At 46.5% G+C, this 17,398-nt stretch overlaps 1 protein-coding gene across 2 annotated transcripts in view; it reads right to left on the bottom strand.

Moving 5' to 3' along the window:
- LOC144942350 (branched-chain-amino-acid aminotransferase, cytosolic-like) overlaps positions 1 to 15,436 on the bottom strand; it is a 55,056-nt gene extending 39,620 nt beyond the window's left edge. Inside the window, exon 1 of one of the 2 annotated variants that reach the window (XM_078869174.1) lies at positions 15,288 to 15,436. In XM_078869174.1, the coding sequence (XP_078725300.1) occupies positions 15,288 to 15,338 (51 nt within the window). In that variant the 5' untranslated portion in view covers positions 15,339 to 15,436. Of the gene's footprint in view, positions 1 to 110; positions 366 to 15,287 lie in introns of those variants that run through there. The other variant, XM_078869173.1, reaches the window with a different exon arrangement.
- Positions 15,437 to 17,398: the final 1,962 nt, after the last annotated feature.

Below are 17,398 nucleotides of genomic sequence, written 5' to 3'. Positions count from 1 at the left end.
GGCGTGGTGGTGGTGGTGGCGTGGTGGTGTGGTGGTGGTGGGGTGGTGGTAGTGGTGGGGTGGTGGTAGTGGTGGTGGGGTGGTGGTGTTGGTAGTGGTGGTATCCTTACTTTCGCCGCCTGCGACGTCAACCTCAGAATCGAGGTGGCCGCATTCTTTGCCGACAGAACCACGCCGCCTGCCATTCTTCTCCCCCGCCTTCTCTTTCCTCTCTCTGTCTCTCTCTCTGTCTCTCTCACTCCCCCTTGTCCTCTCCTTTCTCTCTCTCCTGCTGCTACTTGCCTCTCTCTCTCTCGCTCCTTTCCCTCCGCGTTGCACCGCTGGAGTTGACTTGGCAATGAATGGCTGAGGGTCGAATCCACGACCAGCGACTCTCCCCACCCCCCACCCCCCGGGGCTCCCCTGTACTGCGCATGCGTCAGACGGCACAGATACAACACGAGGTGGTTGCAGGCTGCCTGCCACCATCAGTGCAGCAGCCATGCTCAATTCACTGCTGGATGATGTCACCAACCCACCATCAGTGCAGCAGCCATGCTCAATTCACTGCTGGATCATGGCACCAACCCACCATCAGTGCAGCAGCCATGCTCAATTCACTGCTGGATCATGGCACCAACCCACCATCAGTGTGGCAGCCATGCTCAATTCACTGCTGGATCATGGCACCAACCCACCATCAGTGCGGCAGCCATGCTCAATTCACTGCTGGATGATGTCACCAACCCACCATCAGTGCAGCAGCCATGCTCAATTCACTGCTGGATCATGGCACCAACCCACCATCAGTGTGGCAGCCATGCTCAATTCACTGCTGGATCATGGCACCAACCCACCATCAGTGCAGCAGCCATGCTCAATTCACTGCTGGATCATGGCACCAACCCACCATCAGTGCAGCAGCCATGCTCAATTCACTGCTGGGTGATGTCACCAACCCACCATCAGTACAGCAGCCATGCTCAATTCACTGCTGGATCATGGCACCAACCCACCTTCAGCACAGCAGCCATGCTCAATTCACTGCTGGATGATGTCACCAACCCACCATCAGTGCAGCAGCCATGCTCAATTCACTGCTGGATGATGTCACCAACCCACCATCAGAATTATTTATGTATGCACTCTACTGGAGGAATCCGATGAGCTATCAAGCTCGTTTTCACAGATGTCCAGCAGTACAGCCATGCTCAATTCACTGCTGGATGAAGGCCACACACACCTATAGTGTTGGATTCGTATGAATTTTTTTAAAGTTTTATACATGACAGGTGACTCTAAAAAAATGTGTTAGGCGTATCTGCAGTGCACTGTGCACTGTGCCCTCCCCCCAAAAACTGGCCACCCGAGTTCGATTCCCGCTCGCGAGCAATAATGTGGCGAGTAATTGAACCGGTCCTGAGCATGACTGGGTGAGAGACAAAGGCGGCCAGGCGTGGTGTTTGCCGGCCACCCCTCCCTCGTGCGCCGTGTCGGCCTTCATTGGGTGCCCATCGCTAACGGCACTTGCCCAAACTGTTTAAAGTATTTGCGTTGTGATCTGAGTATTTACAAACCGGGTGCATACCTGACAACCCCTTATCAGTGGCGACCTTATTACAGACCAATTCAGACCTTGTTGGTCACCCCGTGGCCCTTATGAATCTCAACGTTCATCCTACAAAGTCCCATCACAAGGGGGAAACACAAACATATTGACAAAAAAAACTAATTTTGCCCGTATTTAAACGGCTGTACGCAGTATGGACATAAAAACTACATTTCCCTGTACAAGAATACGGAGTGGGTTGACAGGTATGCAAGTGTGTCCATAAGAGGTTTTTTTGGGGTTAGATCGCGTAAATATATAAAAGTGTCGTTCACCACCACCACCACCACCACCCGACACAGCAAACTAGTAAAGGTCGTCACGTAAACAGAACGTGGCCAGTTCATTACGAGTGGAGTGACATATAATGGGTCACTACGGCACCTAGCGTCAGTTACTGATAGAGAGGAGAGCTGGGAGTGTAGGAGCCCTCCCTGCCAGAAGGTTACGCTATGTCATGGAAAAGGGTCCCTAGGGGAGCATGGTTCTGGTGGCTGGCAGAGAGGGGGCATCTGAGGATGTAGCAGCCTGGTTGGCTGGCAAGGGCACGTGACAGAGTAAGGATGTGGGCCAAAGGTGACAGAATGGACACGTGGTGTAGGGCCCAGAACCTTCTGGCGAGTTCCAGAAGAGGGCGTGGCCGAGGGCGGAGCCAGGCTACGCTGGGGGGCATAAAAGGGAGGTCCCGGGGCCGCATCGGGGCTGTCTGCTGGAATGGAACCCATTCCAGCAGACAGCCCCGGTCTTCGTGCTCGGCATCGTGGGTCAGGCAGTGTGCCGACTGACCTGACCCGTTTTTATAGTTACCCCGTGCTGGTTACCAGTTATGTAGTTACCCCGTTGTGGTTACTGGTTATGTTGTTACCCCGTTGTGGTCGTAGAAGAAACGTGTTGCCTCCTGAATTAGTGTGTATCTCAAGTGAACCCACTACACTAGTACAGCACTAACCGGTGTGTGAGAGAGCCAAGCCACAACATTTACAATCCGGGTACGACGTTTCGCCAGTATTTACAACTAGCTTCATCAGGCGACAGCCAGCTTGGCTCTCCAACACACCGGTGTGCTGTACCAGTGACGAATTGGCACGTTCTGTTTACGTGACAACTCTTACTAGTTGGCTGTGTTGGGTGGTGGCGGGTTTAACAACAACACATTTATATATTTACGCGATCTAACCTGAAAAACCTCTTATAGATTATATTGGTCGCGAAAGCCTACATGTAAGTGTGTGTTGAAGAATGTCTTTCTAGATTTGAAGTTTTCGTGACTGCAAGGATTCATACTCTTTGTTTTTTTCGGTAAAGTCACGTAGGTAAGCAAAAATGAAAAAACAACTAAATTAAATCACGACGTTTCTGAGGCAACACAAGCTTCCGTCTTCAGGTGGAACCGTTACAACCAAATTCAATGTCTTTTTTTTTCTCAGTGGCGGACTGCTTCAACTTTGGAAACTTGTGAGGCTCTAACTTGGCTGGGCTTCGTGTACAATTAATTACGTTTCTATGTAAAGCTTTCGTGACTGCAGGGATTCATCTTCTTGGTTCTTTCGGTAAAGTCACGTAGAAGGGAAGTACTAAAATAATACAAATAAAACATAATAAAATATTTCTCACGACGTTTTGGCCACAACGCAAGCAGCCGTCCTCAGGTGAAGACCAGGTCTGTCATTCAGACACACCGGCGTGTTGGAGAGTAAACCCACCAGCCTTTCAACAAGAATACCGTGGCGTGATACTGTACTGTATTTGGAATTTTGTTTGTTTTAAATTAATTGTTTCGCCTGCAGGTGACGCTCAAGAGCGACGTTACCTCGTGCGCGCTTTGTGGATGTGATCGCCCCCACATCATCCACTACCATGAGTTGAAAAAACCCGATTTTTCCAGCGGCAGGCATCGCGTTTTTTTCTTTAATACAATTAAACCCGATTTCGGGGAATTAAAACCTGGTTTAATGAATACGAAACTCTGACTTTAAACCCCGCGCCAAACCTCCTACGCATTTCACAAGTAGTACTAATCGCATATCTTAATTTCCCATAAATATGCTAAAATTCCTCTTGATATGCAAATTATTTTGTCAAGGCGCTCTTCCTCCTCCCTCCCAGCTTAAATAGACGCTCCAAGCCTGGGGTGTGTCATTCAGACGCCGTCTTCTCGACAGACCTGTTCTTTACCTGAGGACGGCTGCTTGCGTTGTGGCCGAAACGTCGTGAGAATTATTTTATTATGTTTTCTTTTTATTATTTTATTATTTCCATTCTACGTGACTTTACCGAAAGAACCAAGAAGATCTGACCCAAGGCTTAGGCTGCTTCCTCGTCGGTGCTGCTATCATCGTACTCGGGGGGGGGGGGGGGGGGGGCGTCGGGCACGGGGTAGTCGTAGAACGCGGCGGGCAGGTTGGTCGTGATGAACACGAGGAGCTTCTCCTCCACAATCGTGGGCACCGCCAGTGAGTTCCTTCGCTTGGAATGGACGAAGCCCATCGTTGAGAAGTTGGCGAAGTGCGGTTCTGTAATTAGAACCAATTAAACCGGATTTCTCCCAATCTCAGATGATCGGGTTTCATATAAATAGACAATTAAACCCGATTGTAAAAAACCCGACTGTGCCACCCTTGGCCACCACCAGCTGTGACCACGTCATCAATGGCTGAGCCAAGATTTACAGGTAGTGGGGGGGCAACCCCTCCAGCAATGAGAAATGATAGAGGAGTTGATAATAGTTTTTTTACCCTTCTATCTGGCAACAAAACTGACACCTTTTCTGTTTTACAAGGAGTCATGTTTGCATAGACCACAATACCTGCAGTCATAATGCAAACAAAAAACATAACTCTGATAATGTATATAAACGGAGTGGTAGCTCCTGCAATCTCTCATTTACTTGATACAGCTGTCGTGGCTGTGACGGTTCCACCTGAAGACGGAGGCTTGTGTTGCCTCCGAAACGTCGTGATTTTTATTTTATTTTACTTTGATTAATTTTAATGTTTTACCTAAGTGACTTTACCGAAAAAACCTAAGAGTATGCACTGTCCTTTTATCAGAGTTATGTTTTTTGTTTGCATTATGACTGCAGGTATTGTGGTCTATGCAAACATGACTCCTTGTAAAAAAGGTGTCAGTTGTGTTGCCAGATAGAAGGGTAAAAAACAATTGTATTTTTTACTGGCAAATGAGGTTCCAATGGGATAGAGGAGTTGTTAGTAAGTAAGGACTTAATATTATTTGTTTTTTTTGGTAAAGTCACGTAGCCATGGAGTCAAAATAAAATAAATATTTTATTCATTGTTTTACCTACGTGACTTTACCGAAAAAAACAAAGAGTATGAATCCTTGCAGTCACGAAAGCTTCAAATCTAGAAGTGAGGGCTTGTCCCTTGCTTTTTATTCGAGGCGTGTGCGGCGATGGCGCAGCCATCGATCGAGGGTCGAATTCGAACCGCGTCGTGTGATCGGCATCGCGCTCGCTGAAAGTGAATACCTTCAGGGAAGTCGTGTACTGTAGACGCAACTGCGCACAATTCTGTTAGTCGCTTATAGCCGCTTTGCCGTTACTTATTGCCAATTATGGACTCAGACTATTGTCCTATCATCTCATAGAGTCCTTGGCACAGAATAATATGCTATACAGTGGCAGTGGGGGTCGCAAAATGCCGATTTATTACTAAAAAACCCAAATGATCCTATCGAAATGAGGGATTTCGATAGGATCATGGGGGGGGCACGTGCCACCCCACCCCCCACTGGCTCCGTCAGTGCACGTCGTCACGTGATGTCATCAAGACGTCACCGACGACGAGTGTGCCAATGATGCAACTGCACCGCATTATTGCGTTACACTTTTTTAAAAAGTGAAATAATAATTTAATTTTGTTTTTTTTTATTCACAGGAGCGGAAATGGATGGGGGTGCACCCAGCATTCATTCTGAAGCAGAGGGTGTCGACCAGCCTCGCCTGCAGTGCAGTCTCGCCTCTAATCTAAGTTGTCTTGTGGTTGTTGTTGTTGTTGTTTGGCTTGCATCCCACTGGGATTGTTGCACACAGCGTTGGTGTACGGTGCTTTTTTCTGCAATATTTTGCTGTCTTTTCTTGGATTTTCTGTTTGCACTTAGTCACATATTCACTTTAAGATGTTTTTTGTTCATGTTTTTCTTTTTTGTTTGTTGTGGTTGCACCCGATTCAAGAGCCGAATGGCTCACAGGGCTATACCTCATAAATGAACTTGAAATTAACTTGAACTCGACCCCTGTAATTCCATTCTCTGCGAGTCATCATCAAACAACATCCTCAAATCTACAAAGCTATCAACAACCCATATCAGTGCCCTGGCTTAGTACAGACCGTTTCAGACCTTATTGGTCACCCCGTGCCCTGTATAAATATCAACGTTCATCCCAAGGCCGTAGCCATGGAGTCAACATTGGGGGGGACCCAGATTTTCCAGGGGGTCTGGGGGTCTGGGGGTCTGGGGGTCCCCCCCCCCCCCCCCCCCCCCCCAGAAAAAAAAAAATCTAAATTTGAAAACTCATTTCCTGCCTAAAATATTTAAAAAAATTCACCAACACATGGGATTGACTTTTTATTTATTTTTAACAATAATGTCTAATAGTGTATTGTATTACATTGCTCTGTTTTTTTCTTTTTTACCTTTTCTTGTTTCGTTGCGTGTAATGGCAGAGATTAAGGATTTATAAAGTACAACCATAACCACAATCATAGAAATAGAAATCTATTTTATAGCAATTTCCCTGCACAAGAACACGGGGTAAACTGTACGGGTCGACGGCTACGAAATTGTAACGGTTACAGCAAGGACACAATTATAAAATATATAATTATAATATATATTGGGGGGGACACCACCACGCCTCGGCTCGCTACTTGCACCGAAGGCACACGGTAGAGCACTAACCAGCAGCAGCAGCAGCGTCACTCAAAATCTGCTTCAGACACCCAGATGTGGAGCTGTTGCAGCCTCTGTTACAGCCTCACGTCGCTATACACGACACTACTATACACTACACTATACACTACACTATACACTACACTACTATACACTACACTATATACTACACTACTATACACTACACCGCACACTACACTATACACTACACTACTATACACTACACTACAGCACACACCACACTACACTATACACTACACTACTATACACTACACTATACACTACACTACTATACACTACACCACACACTACACTATACACTACACTACTATACACTACAGCACACACTACACTATACACTACTATACACTATACTACACCACACACTACACTAATTTACACTACATTGTTACAGCATCACGTTGCTATACACGACACTACTATACACTACACACTACACTACTACACACTACACTACACTACTATACACTACTATACACTACACACTACACTACATACTACACTACTACACACTACACTACACTACTATACACTACACACTACACTACACTACTATACACTACTATACACTACACACTACACTACACACCACACTACACTATACACTACACTATATAATACACTATACACCACACTACACGATACACTACACCACAGCACAAACTACACTATACATGACACTATAGACTGCACTATACAACACACCACTACACACTACACTAATTTACACGACATTGTTACAGCCCCACGTCGGTTCTCTGCTGTCGGTCCCCTCGGTGTAGAACTCTCTAATCCCCTGGCACATCTGCGACATGAAATGCACTGTGACTTCTAAGAAACATCTGAAGGCCTCTTTCTCTCTCTCTGTCTGGGTCAGACTTTCGAGTTTGACCCCGCACCTCTTGAGTTATTCAATTGTCTACACATTCTGCCGCGTTATGGCATCGTTATTAAATCATTTATATTAAGTTCGCTTGCTTGCTTAGGACCGTGCAAATATTTCGGTCGTTTTTTAACCCACTTCCCGTGATCCAATCGAGCTGACATTTTGCACACAGACTCGTTGTGCGTGACAATTTCCAAAATTTTACACTGTTTAGGGAAACATTTTTAAATATTTAATTACCAATTGTTTAATGCTGCCAGACAATCATCTGACCCATAGGTGGCAGCCATCTCAAGCCAGAGGACGAGAGGACTCTAGCCGCCCCGATGCCACGCATATAAAGGATTTATAGTGAAAAACTTAGTTTTTACGGGTTAATTTTTTGTTGTTGTTGTATGTTCGTGTTCTTGGGTTGCACCATGTGTCGTCCCACGTGCTCACGAGCTTGTGTCGGGGAATTCAAGTGAGCAGGCGATTGGCTCAGCTCTGCGACATCGGCTGGCCAATGTACAGAATAGCCCCAAAAGTCAGGACATATTCAGTCATTACATTTGTTTCTTGCAGCACCAACTTTCACGTATTTTAAATGTTTATTCTTTGAGTTAATGTTTTATCGATCGTCATTAATATCTATTTTTGTTGTTCATTTTCAGATGACTCTTAAAAATATTAAAATATACCCAAAGACGAATGAGTTGAATTCATTTCACAAACGCATGCTAAAGAAGGCAGCGGTCACTAACAGAAACAATCCTACATTAATATTCTTAGTTCTTTCGAAAGAACCAATAATATGAATCCCTGCAGTCACGAAAGCTTTAAATCAAAATTTAAAATCCTACATTCGTTTCAAAAGATAATTCATGCATACATTAATGTCAATGGTCGTCAATTTGAACATTTGCTCAAATTAATTAGATAACCCGCACCGACGATTAGCACGGTTGCCTAGTTATGGTGTGAAAGAAGTTCAACATACGTACACACAACCCTTTGTGATTTGCTAAAATAAATATACAGGTGTGTGTCCTAACTAACTTTTGGGCCACCTTGTTAAATTTTGCTTAAGCGCATTTAAATGATTTTTTGTGCGGTACATCGTTGTGTGTTTTGTTGTGTGCTCTATCCCAGGTCTCCCCCTTCTTGGAGAAGAAGAGATGATTACACTCATTCTCATCTGGTCGCAAAAGTAAAGTCGCATAGGCATCGATTCCGTTTTGAGTACATGCCATGTGCGAGGAGTGCTAATTAGACAAACATTCGTGGCAATCATTTGGTTATACCGCCCGATGAAAATAGAATACGATGCGATAACCGATTCACTTTGCATTTTTTCTCGTATTTAAAAAAAAAGGTACCGTGTACAACACTGAACGCGTTACCACCGCCGGACATGCCAACTGCTGTGTCTGGTGCAGACACACCTCACGCCGGAATTTTGCAAAGTTGGCAATGGCAGCTCCTGAATTACCGTTCTTACAAACTCCCACACCCATCGGGCTCGAGGCCAATGCTCTTCATGACAGGACCCCGCGCGGCCACTAGCGGCCCCCCTGGTGCCCCCCCCCCCACCCCGACAAGACACAAAAGTGACAACACCCCCCTCCCCCCCATCATCATCATCGTGCTGCTGTCAAACCCAACAACAATGGTTTCAAATGTGTGGCGGCAAGCTTGCTCACACTGATGTCTTATCGTCGGCGAAAGTGCCCCCCCCCCTCTGAAAAGTAGTGAAGAACGCTGCTGTATGTTGGTTCTCAAATCTCACCTAGAATGCCAAATGTAAATACTGTATATACATTTTTAATGTGTAATGACGTGACACACGTCTCTTGAGATGCCACTTCATTGAAGACACGTTCACTTGACATCAGGCGGAGACCCCCACTGCAACAGCCCCGAGTCTCCCGCGCATCTCCCCCTTTTATACCGACACGAGGCCACGCCCCCCTTCTCGATCATTCTCGCTGACTGTGGACGCTCGCTCCACCGGCAGACTCCACCGTCCGCTTCCGTCACCTGACCACGCTCCCGTCTCGATCATTCCCGTAGCCACCGGTCCCTTCGCACTCACAGCTGATACCCCCATCATTACCTCCCGTGGCCACCAGTCCCTTCGCACTCACAGCCGATACCCCCGTCATTACCTCCAGTGGCCACCAGTCCCTTCGCACTCACAGCTGATACCGCCATCATTACATCCCGTGGCCACCAGTCCCTTCGCACTCACAGCTGATACCCCAGTCATTACCTCCCGTGGCCACCAGTCCCGTCTACAGGAAAGCCACCCACACAGGAGTTGCGTTGTCTAATGTGTACGCTTCATTGCTTCTTTACACAACTTCAAAGACTTACACAATTTATATAGACAACTTCAAATATTCTTCCTCTCCGGGTGCCCCATTTGTGTGTTTTGGACCCAGCCCAAATAGGCCGAATGAGTTCCAACCACGGTCCACCACATGGCAACATCCAGCTGCTACTAGTAACCCCGTTTTTTGAAAAGAAAATATATCATTAATTGGCGTTTTGTTAACGTGACAAATCCCTCACTAATTGGCTGTGTCGGTTGGTGGAGGGTTACGACGCATTTATACTTATGCGATCTAACCCCAAAAAATTTTATTGGTCGCGAAAACCTCTGTGTTAAACCGACATATAATTATATATTATATGTAAATCTCGCATTTTCTCCTTGTTAATGTTATGTGTTTTGGGAGTGTGGGGAGGGCGGTGGGGGGTACTTGTATCCGTGGTTAACTCATGAGCCTACCTGCTTATATCAGGCTTTAGAATTGCGGTCACTTTTTGTTTTACTTTCTCACCTTTTGACCTCTGGGTGAAACGCGCTTTATACCGGTAAACTATGATTACCATTCGCTCATAGCCTCCCCCCCGCCCCCCCCCCAATGTGCACAGGGGCCGTCCATAAATGACGTCACGCACCTAGGGGCGGAGGTCAGACTTCTGTGACGATGTGTGACGAGGGAGGGGGGTTTGAGAAATGTGACGTCACATCAAAATGCGCAACTTTAAATCAATATTGACAACACGTTCTACTTAATTAAATATACTTTTTAATAAATGTCCTACAACATCAGAGTGCAGCGCCACATTAAATACGCACTACGATGACAATAGTTTAAAGCGATTTGAAGCATGTTTTATTTTCAAAATGGAAAAATGTTTTTTTTGGGGGGGGGGGGGGCAGAGCTTTGTGACGTCATATTTGAGCGGGGGGGGGGTGGGTCTGACTTTTTGTGACGCCGTGTGACGAGGAGGGGGGGGGTGATCAAAAATCGTCCAAAATCGCGTGACGTCATTTATGGACGGCCCCACACCGGGTGTGTTCACAAAGGCACGTGACCGACGTCCAGTAAGCCGCCGTCACGTTGGGCACAAAGCCGCGCGTCTGTTGAGTCACCGCGTGCAACCGCCAGAGGTGGGACAAAGTCATTGTTATGCAAGTCCAAGTCGAGTCGCAAGTCATCAAATTCATGACTCGAGTCTGACTCGAGTCCAAGTCACATGACTCGAGTCCACATCTCATAGGTGGGACAAAGTCATTGTTATGCAAGTCCAAGTCGAGTCGCAAGTCATCAAATTCATGACTCGAGTCTGACTCGAGTCCAAGTCACATGACTCGAGTCCACATCTCATAGGTGGGACAAAGTCATTGTTATGCAAGTCCAAGTCGAGTCGCAAGTCATCAAATTCATGACTCGAGTCTGACTCGAGTCCAAGTCACATGACTCGAGTCCACATCTCATAGGTGGGACAAAGTCATTGTTATGCAAGTCCAAGTCGAGTCGCAAGTCATCAAATTCATGACTCGAGACTGACTCGAGTCCAAGTCACATGACTCGAGTCCACATCTCATAGGTGGGACAAAGTCATTGTTATGCAAGTCCAAGTCGAGTCGCAAGTCATCAAATTCATGACTCGAGTCTGACTCGAGTCCAAGTCACATGACTCGAGTCCACACCTCTGGCAACCGCAGATGCCATCGCGCGTCCCACGTGTGACACATTAGGAAGGGACCACTCGTTTAATGATGTCCTTGTGCAGCAGCAACGGGGGAGTAAAGTGTGGTTCTGTGAAAGTCCTTGCTGCTTTTATGGCTTTATTTTGGTGATTTTTGGAAAAGTTTTTCGGTTTGGCCATGTTTGTTTGTTGTAGTACAGAGTTAGACTGATGGCCTTAATCTAAGTTGTCTTGTGGTTGTTGTTGTTGTTTGGCTTGCATCCCACTAGGATTTTTGCACACAGCGTTGGTGTACGGTGCTTTTTCTGCAATATTTTGCTGTCTTTTCTTGGATTTTCTGTTTAAACATAGTCACATAGTCACTTTAAGATGTTTTCTTGTTCATGTTTTTGTTTGTTTGTTTGTTGCGGTTGCACCCGATTCAAGAGCCGAATGGCTCACAGGGCTTTACCAAATAAATGAAACTTGAAACTTGATGTGCTGTGCAGTGCATCAATGGACTTGTGTCCAGCAGCATGCGATGACCAAGTTCGGCCTGTAGGTGGCTGGGAGGGTTATTGAATAACCGCACTTGGACACCAGTCACGTGGTTAATGGCGAGCACCTACCCAGCGTCCTTCATTTCGAGTGTGCAACACGCGGATCCCAAACAGGCCGAGCCGATTGCATTGCAGCACCACATGAGAGCCAAGGGCACCGCGACCCAGATTCAAACGATTAAACACCCGCCCCCCCCCTATCTCTCCATTCCATCCCCACACACTCCCGGTCTCTCGCCCCCCATCACCACCAATTCTATCGGGTTTCAACGCTCGTGCCGCATAGAGCTCATTTATATTTTTAAAAAAGACTGACACGTGGTGGAGCTGAAACAACAACACATTCCCTCCCCACCACCACCACCCACACGAACCTATCCCCTAAATCCGGAGTTGTTCACATCTGGGGGTTGTTTTGCAATAACTGTATTGTACTCCCCCCCCCCCCCCCAAAAAAAAATGTTTAAAAAACATATTCGGTTACCAGTTCGCCGCACAATGTACAAACAAACACGTCCCTGGCAATAAACCGAGCGCCTCTAGCCTTAGTACTGGCTGAAAAACGACGGATGCCGCAGCAGTGGTGTCTCCGTGCGAGTATATGGGTCTCTGTGCGAGTCTATGGGTCTCCGTGCCAGTCTATGGGTCTGCGTGGCAGTTCTGGGTCACCGTGTGAGTCTATGGGTTTCCGTGCGAGTCTTTGGGTCTACGTGCGAGTCTTTGGGTATATATGCGAGTCTATGGGTCTCTGTGCCATCCTATGGGTCTCCGTGCGATTCTATAAGTCTGCATGCCAGTCTATGGGTCTTCGTGCCAGTCTATGGGTCTCTGTGCGAGTCTATGGGTCTTTGTGCCAGTCTATGGGTCTCCGTGCGAGTCTTTAGGTCTGCGTGCCAGTCTATGGGTCTCCGTGCCAGTCTATGCGTCTATGTACCAGTCTATGGGTCTGCGTGCGAGTCTATGGGTCTCCGTGCGAGTCTATGTGTCTGCGTGCCAGTCTATGGGTCTCCGTGCCAGTCTATGGGTCTATGTACCAGTCTATGGGTCTGCGTGCGAGTCTATGGGTTTGCGTGGCAGTCTATGGGTCACCGTGCGAATCAGTGGGAAATTTTAACAAAAATCTGAACGTGGTCCAACGCTTTCGCCTGAGCCAGACTGTGACAGTATGGAGAACCGCCGATACAACCGAGTGATACATTACATCTCACATCACTTTAGCGATACTGCTGCTGCCGCTGCTGATGCTGCTGCGTGTGACTGTGGTGAACAATCAACAACAAGTCAACGTCTTCTTGGTTCTTTCGGTAAAGTCACGTAGAAGGGAAGTAATAAAATAATAAAAATAAAACATAATAAAATAAAATAATTCTCACGACGTTTCGGCTACAACGCAAGCAGCCGTCTTCAGGTGAAGAATGAGACACTGCCAAGTCAACGCGCTAGTCAATCACGCCGTGGCCTTAATTAGACACGCTTCATAACATGCGACGTTTCGGGCAATGCTCCTTTTCCATTTGTGCTCCGAGGAAGGGCCATGATCCAAAAACGTCGGAATTGTTTGTCTTCACGTGTATGTATTCTCCTTTCAGCCCACAGTGCGTCATTAACGAATGCGTTGACTTGCAATATCAATTAAGTGCATAGTGTATTTATGGTCGGCAATTGCTGTTACTAATTAAAAACGGTATCCTATGGACAACGGGGGCAACATCGATCAAGAGGGTTGCCAAAAAAAAGGCTTTGCAATAGTTTGGCAATAGAGGATAAATCCCCCGTTCCGATTAAGGCGATTATACGGGTTACATCCTGTGCTTGAGCGTTATAGCCACATGCGCAGTGAGTTACACAGATGGCAATGCCGATGGACTGCTCCCCACAACGCTTCAGGAGAGAGACAGAGAGGCGGAGAATTTGTGGAGTTGTCCTTACCACTCCATCGTTGGACATGTACAAAAAAATCGCAAGCGACAGCGGGTTCACGATACGGCCACGTATGTTGTGTGTGATGACGACGATGATGGTGATGGTGTTAGTGTCAGAATGTTTATTTAAACTGCAAGAGGAATCCGATGAGCTATAAAGCGCTTTCCCCCCCCCCCCCCACAGATGTCCGGTAGGGACACGGGGTCTGAACGTTACGACAACAAACAGTATATAAGAACACGATAAAAGTGCACAAGTACAGGAAAGCTAAACAAAGCACTTACAACAATATACAAACACAACGAAACTGTGTGTTTGTTTCAGCTTACCAGGATAAAGCCCACCGAGGTGTTAACTTATTTTTCAAAAGCGACCTGGCCACAAACGACAAGGCGACCTCAGCGTCGCGTGTGAAAATTCACAGCAGTCAATAAACTCGCTCAATGCACCACCTCAAAGGGGTAACTTACCGGCATCTCTTAACCAGTGCCGGATTAAGCTAGTGCGAGGCCTGTAGTATAAATGGGCCCTACATCTAAAAAAGTAAATATTAAACACACATTTTTTACTTGCGTAGTAAAGTAATTGTATTTTTACACTATGAGATCTCTTTAACCAGTGGCAAAATATAGTAGTAGGTTTTTACCCTTTTAAACTGGTACAAAACTGACACCTTTATTCAAGGCATCATGTTTGCAATAACCACAACACAAGTAGTAAAAAAAGCAAACAAAAAGAAGCAACTCTGATAATGATAAGTGCATATTATTATCATTATCAGAGTTGCTTCTTTTTGTTTGTGGTGTGTAAACATCGCCACTGGGGAGACAAAGGCGGTCCGAGTGTGGTGCTGGCCACCCACCCCCTCGTGTGCCGTGCCGCCTTCATAGGTGCTCGCTAACAGCACTTGCCCCAACAGTCTGTTCAGGCTATACGGGGGATCTTTATATTTGTGTGTCGTACACTCTCGTCCACCCAACGCGTATATAAAATACATATTATTGTCACGGGACATACACGTGCCATGTCATTATTAATATTAGCTTCAGTATACCTGTGTGCCGGTAGGGAAATCCACAAAACGTTTGATCTAATTTTGTCGCTGGCAGTTCCATGCAGCCAGTGTCATCAGTTCGGCGAGTTGCTCGAAAATTAGCAGCGGACATTGCTGACTTAACGCGCGGATTATTTATCATTCGAGCCAAAGGAAATTACATTGGAGAGACATGCGCCCACGGCTACGCTGAAAATGTAAGCGGACAGAGCCGAAACACCCCTGTGCGAACGAGGCAACGATACAAATGAGATGGCATTAAAGAGAGAGAGAGCGAGAAAAAATAGAGAATCTATCGACCGGAGAGGAATAATACATTTTTCAAGTTACAATTGAATTTAAACCGGTTGCCTGCAGGCTGAGTATGACACCACAAATTACCGTGCGCGGTGGCGATGACTTGGAGCCTTCTTCCAGCTCTGCGTTGCTCATGGCTCCTGCTGGTTGTGGCTATATCGTTGGTGCCGACTCCCCCCCTGTAACAGCTAAAGGCTTTTGTCGGCGAGAGGATGAAGAACCGGTGTGGCAACTGTTGAATGAATCGAATGTGCCACGTGGAGCACCCACTTCGCATAAACGAGGGCGTAGTTTGCCTCCGACGGAGCTGGCAGAGGTACCGATGAAATATTTTGGCAGGCTCCTCACTCATGCATATTCAAAAAGAGCATTAACGGGCCGTTACTTGCGTGCGATATGCGGCGAGCGCAGGCTTGATTAAGTCGCGTGCGCGTGGTGCATCGGCTATATGGTGCAGTAACTATGCGGTCGAAGTCGACGTCGCAGTAAGTTTGTGTGCAGATCGGCAATGTGAGTGATGCTGGATTAAGGCGGTGGCAGAAAGTGCCACTGCCAGGCGAGCACACTCCTCACCCGGTAAGAATCAGAATCTTCATTTACCCCGGAGGAATCGGTTGAGCTGTAAAGCCCTCTTTTTTCACACGTGTCCAGTATTCACAGATGTCCAGAAAAGAGATCGCCTGGCCGTGTAGAAGATTCAATGTGAAGACGACTCAATGTGAAGTGAATACCGTTTTAGCCAAGACTTAAAGCTGTGAATGGGAGTCGAAAAATGTGCGTAATTTAATATGTGCATACTGTATATTATATAATTGAGTGGCTTATGTGAACGCTTACGACGGGGTGAGTCGCTTTGCTACTTGGCACTCGGCCAGCCCGAATGAAACTAAAACTTTTTTTATTTTAGCAGATAAGTCCCACCAAGCTATATTCGCTATTTTTATAAGCGACCTGGCTATACTCTTAGGTTTTTTCGGTAAAGTCACGTAGGTAAAAATAAATAATAAAAATACAAATAATAGAAATACAATTAAAAATCACGACGTTTCGGAGGCAACGCAAGTCTCCGTCATCAGGTGGGACCGTCACAGCTAGATTTACTGTATCAAGACCTGGCTATCACAAATGAGAGCTCGACGAAGTTGACTCATCATCATTATCACGTAGAAATTTACAGCAGCCAAATAATCTGAAAGGCGTGACGTTAATTCTCAATGCGGAGCAGAAAAAACGGAGAGTCCTGGAGAAAAATCCACGCGACCAAGGGGAGAGAGACACGCAAACTTCAAATATACAGCAGCAGGCTTCAGGGTCGCGATCGAACCCACGACCTCCTGTATACCGGGTGAGGTAGTTAACATCTCCTAGCCACCGTGATGATGATAAGAGAGAGACACGCAAACTCCAAATATACGGCAGGCTTCAGGGTCGCGATCGAATCCACGACCTCCTGTATACCAGGCGAGGGAGTTAGCATCTCATAGCCACCGTGATGATGATGAGAGAGACACGCAAACTCCAAATATACAGCAGGCGTCAGGGTCGGGATCGAACCCACGACCTCCTGTACACTAGGTGACGTAGTTAATGTCTGGCCACTGAGCTACACTAACTATTTTTCAGGAGCGACCTGGCTATCACAAATGATAGCTCAACAAAGTGGCTCAACGTCACGTGGACATTTACGGTAGCCACATACTCTTAAAAAGGCATGTTTCTAAATGGGGAGGGAAAACCCGGAGAAAAACATCCACGCGGGAGATTGCAGTCGGAGCAAAAGCTGCATCTTCACGTGAGAAATCTAGAATATAAGACACAAATCAGTGTTAAATATGCACACGTACAGCAAAGAAATACATGTTGATTCTAAATTTGGAGGATAAAAAATCGGACATGCAGAAAAATCCACGCGACCACGGAGAGAGAGACACTCAAGCTCCAAATACACAGGCAGGCGTCATGGAATAAAACAATCATACATACGCATGGAATCTGTGACAACTTCCGACATACACACATCTATCTATTCATCCAATATCCGTTGTTAGCAGGGCGGAGGTCAATTAATGGGGTAGTTGTTGGGGAAAAACGCAATTGCATGTTTGTGTCGTCATGTATATTGAGTCACTATGGCGTCTAGCGCTAGCTATTGGAAGAAGAGTGTTACTGTGCATGTTAGCGTCTCTCTCTCTCTC

Source organism: Lampetra fluviatilis, chromosome 27 (assembly GCF_964198595.1).
Source record: "Lampetra fluviatilis chromosome 27, kcLamFluv1.1, whole genome shotgun sequence".
In the NCBI taxonomy this organism is placed as follows: domain Eukaryota; kingdom Metazoa; phylum Chordata; class Hyperoartia; order Petromyzontiformes; family Petromyzontidae; genus Lampetra; species Lampetra fluviatilis.
This window is presented reverse-complemented; position numbering and strand designations above follow the sequence as displayed.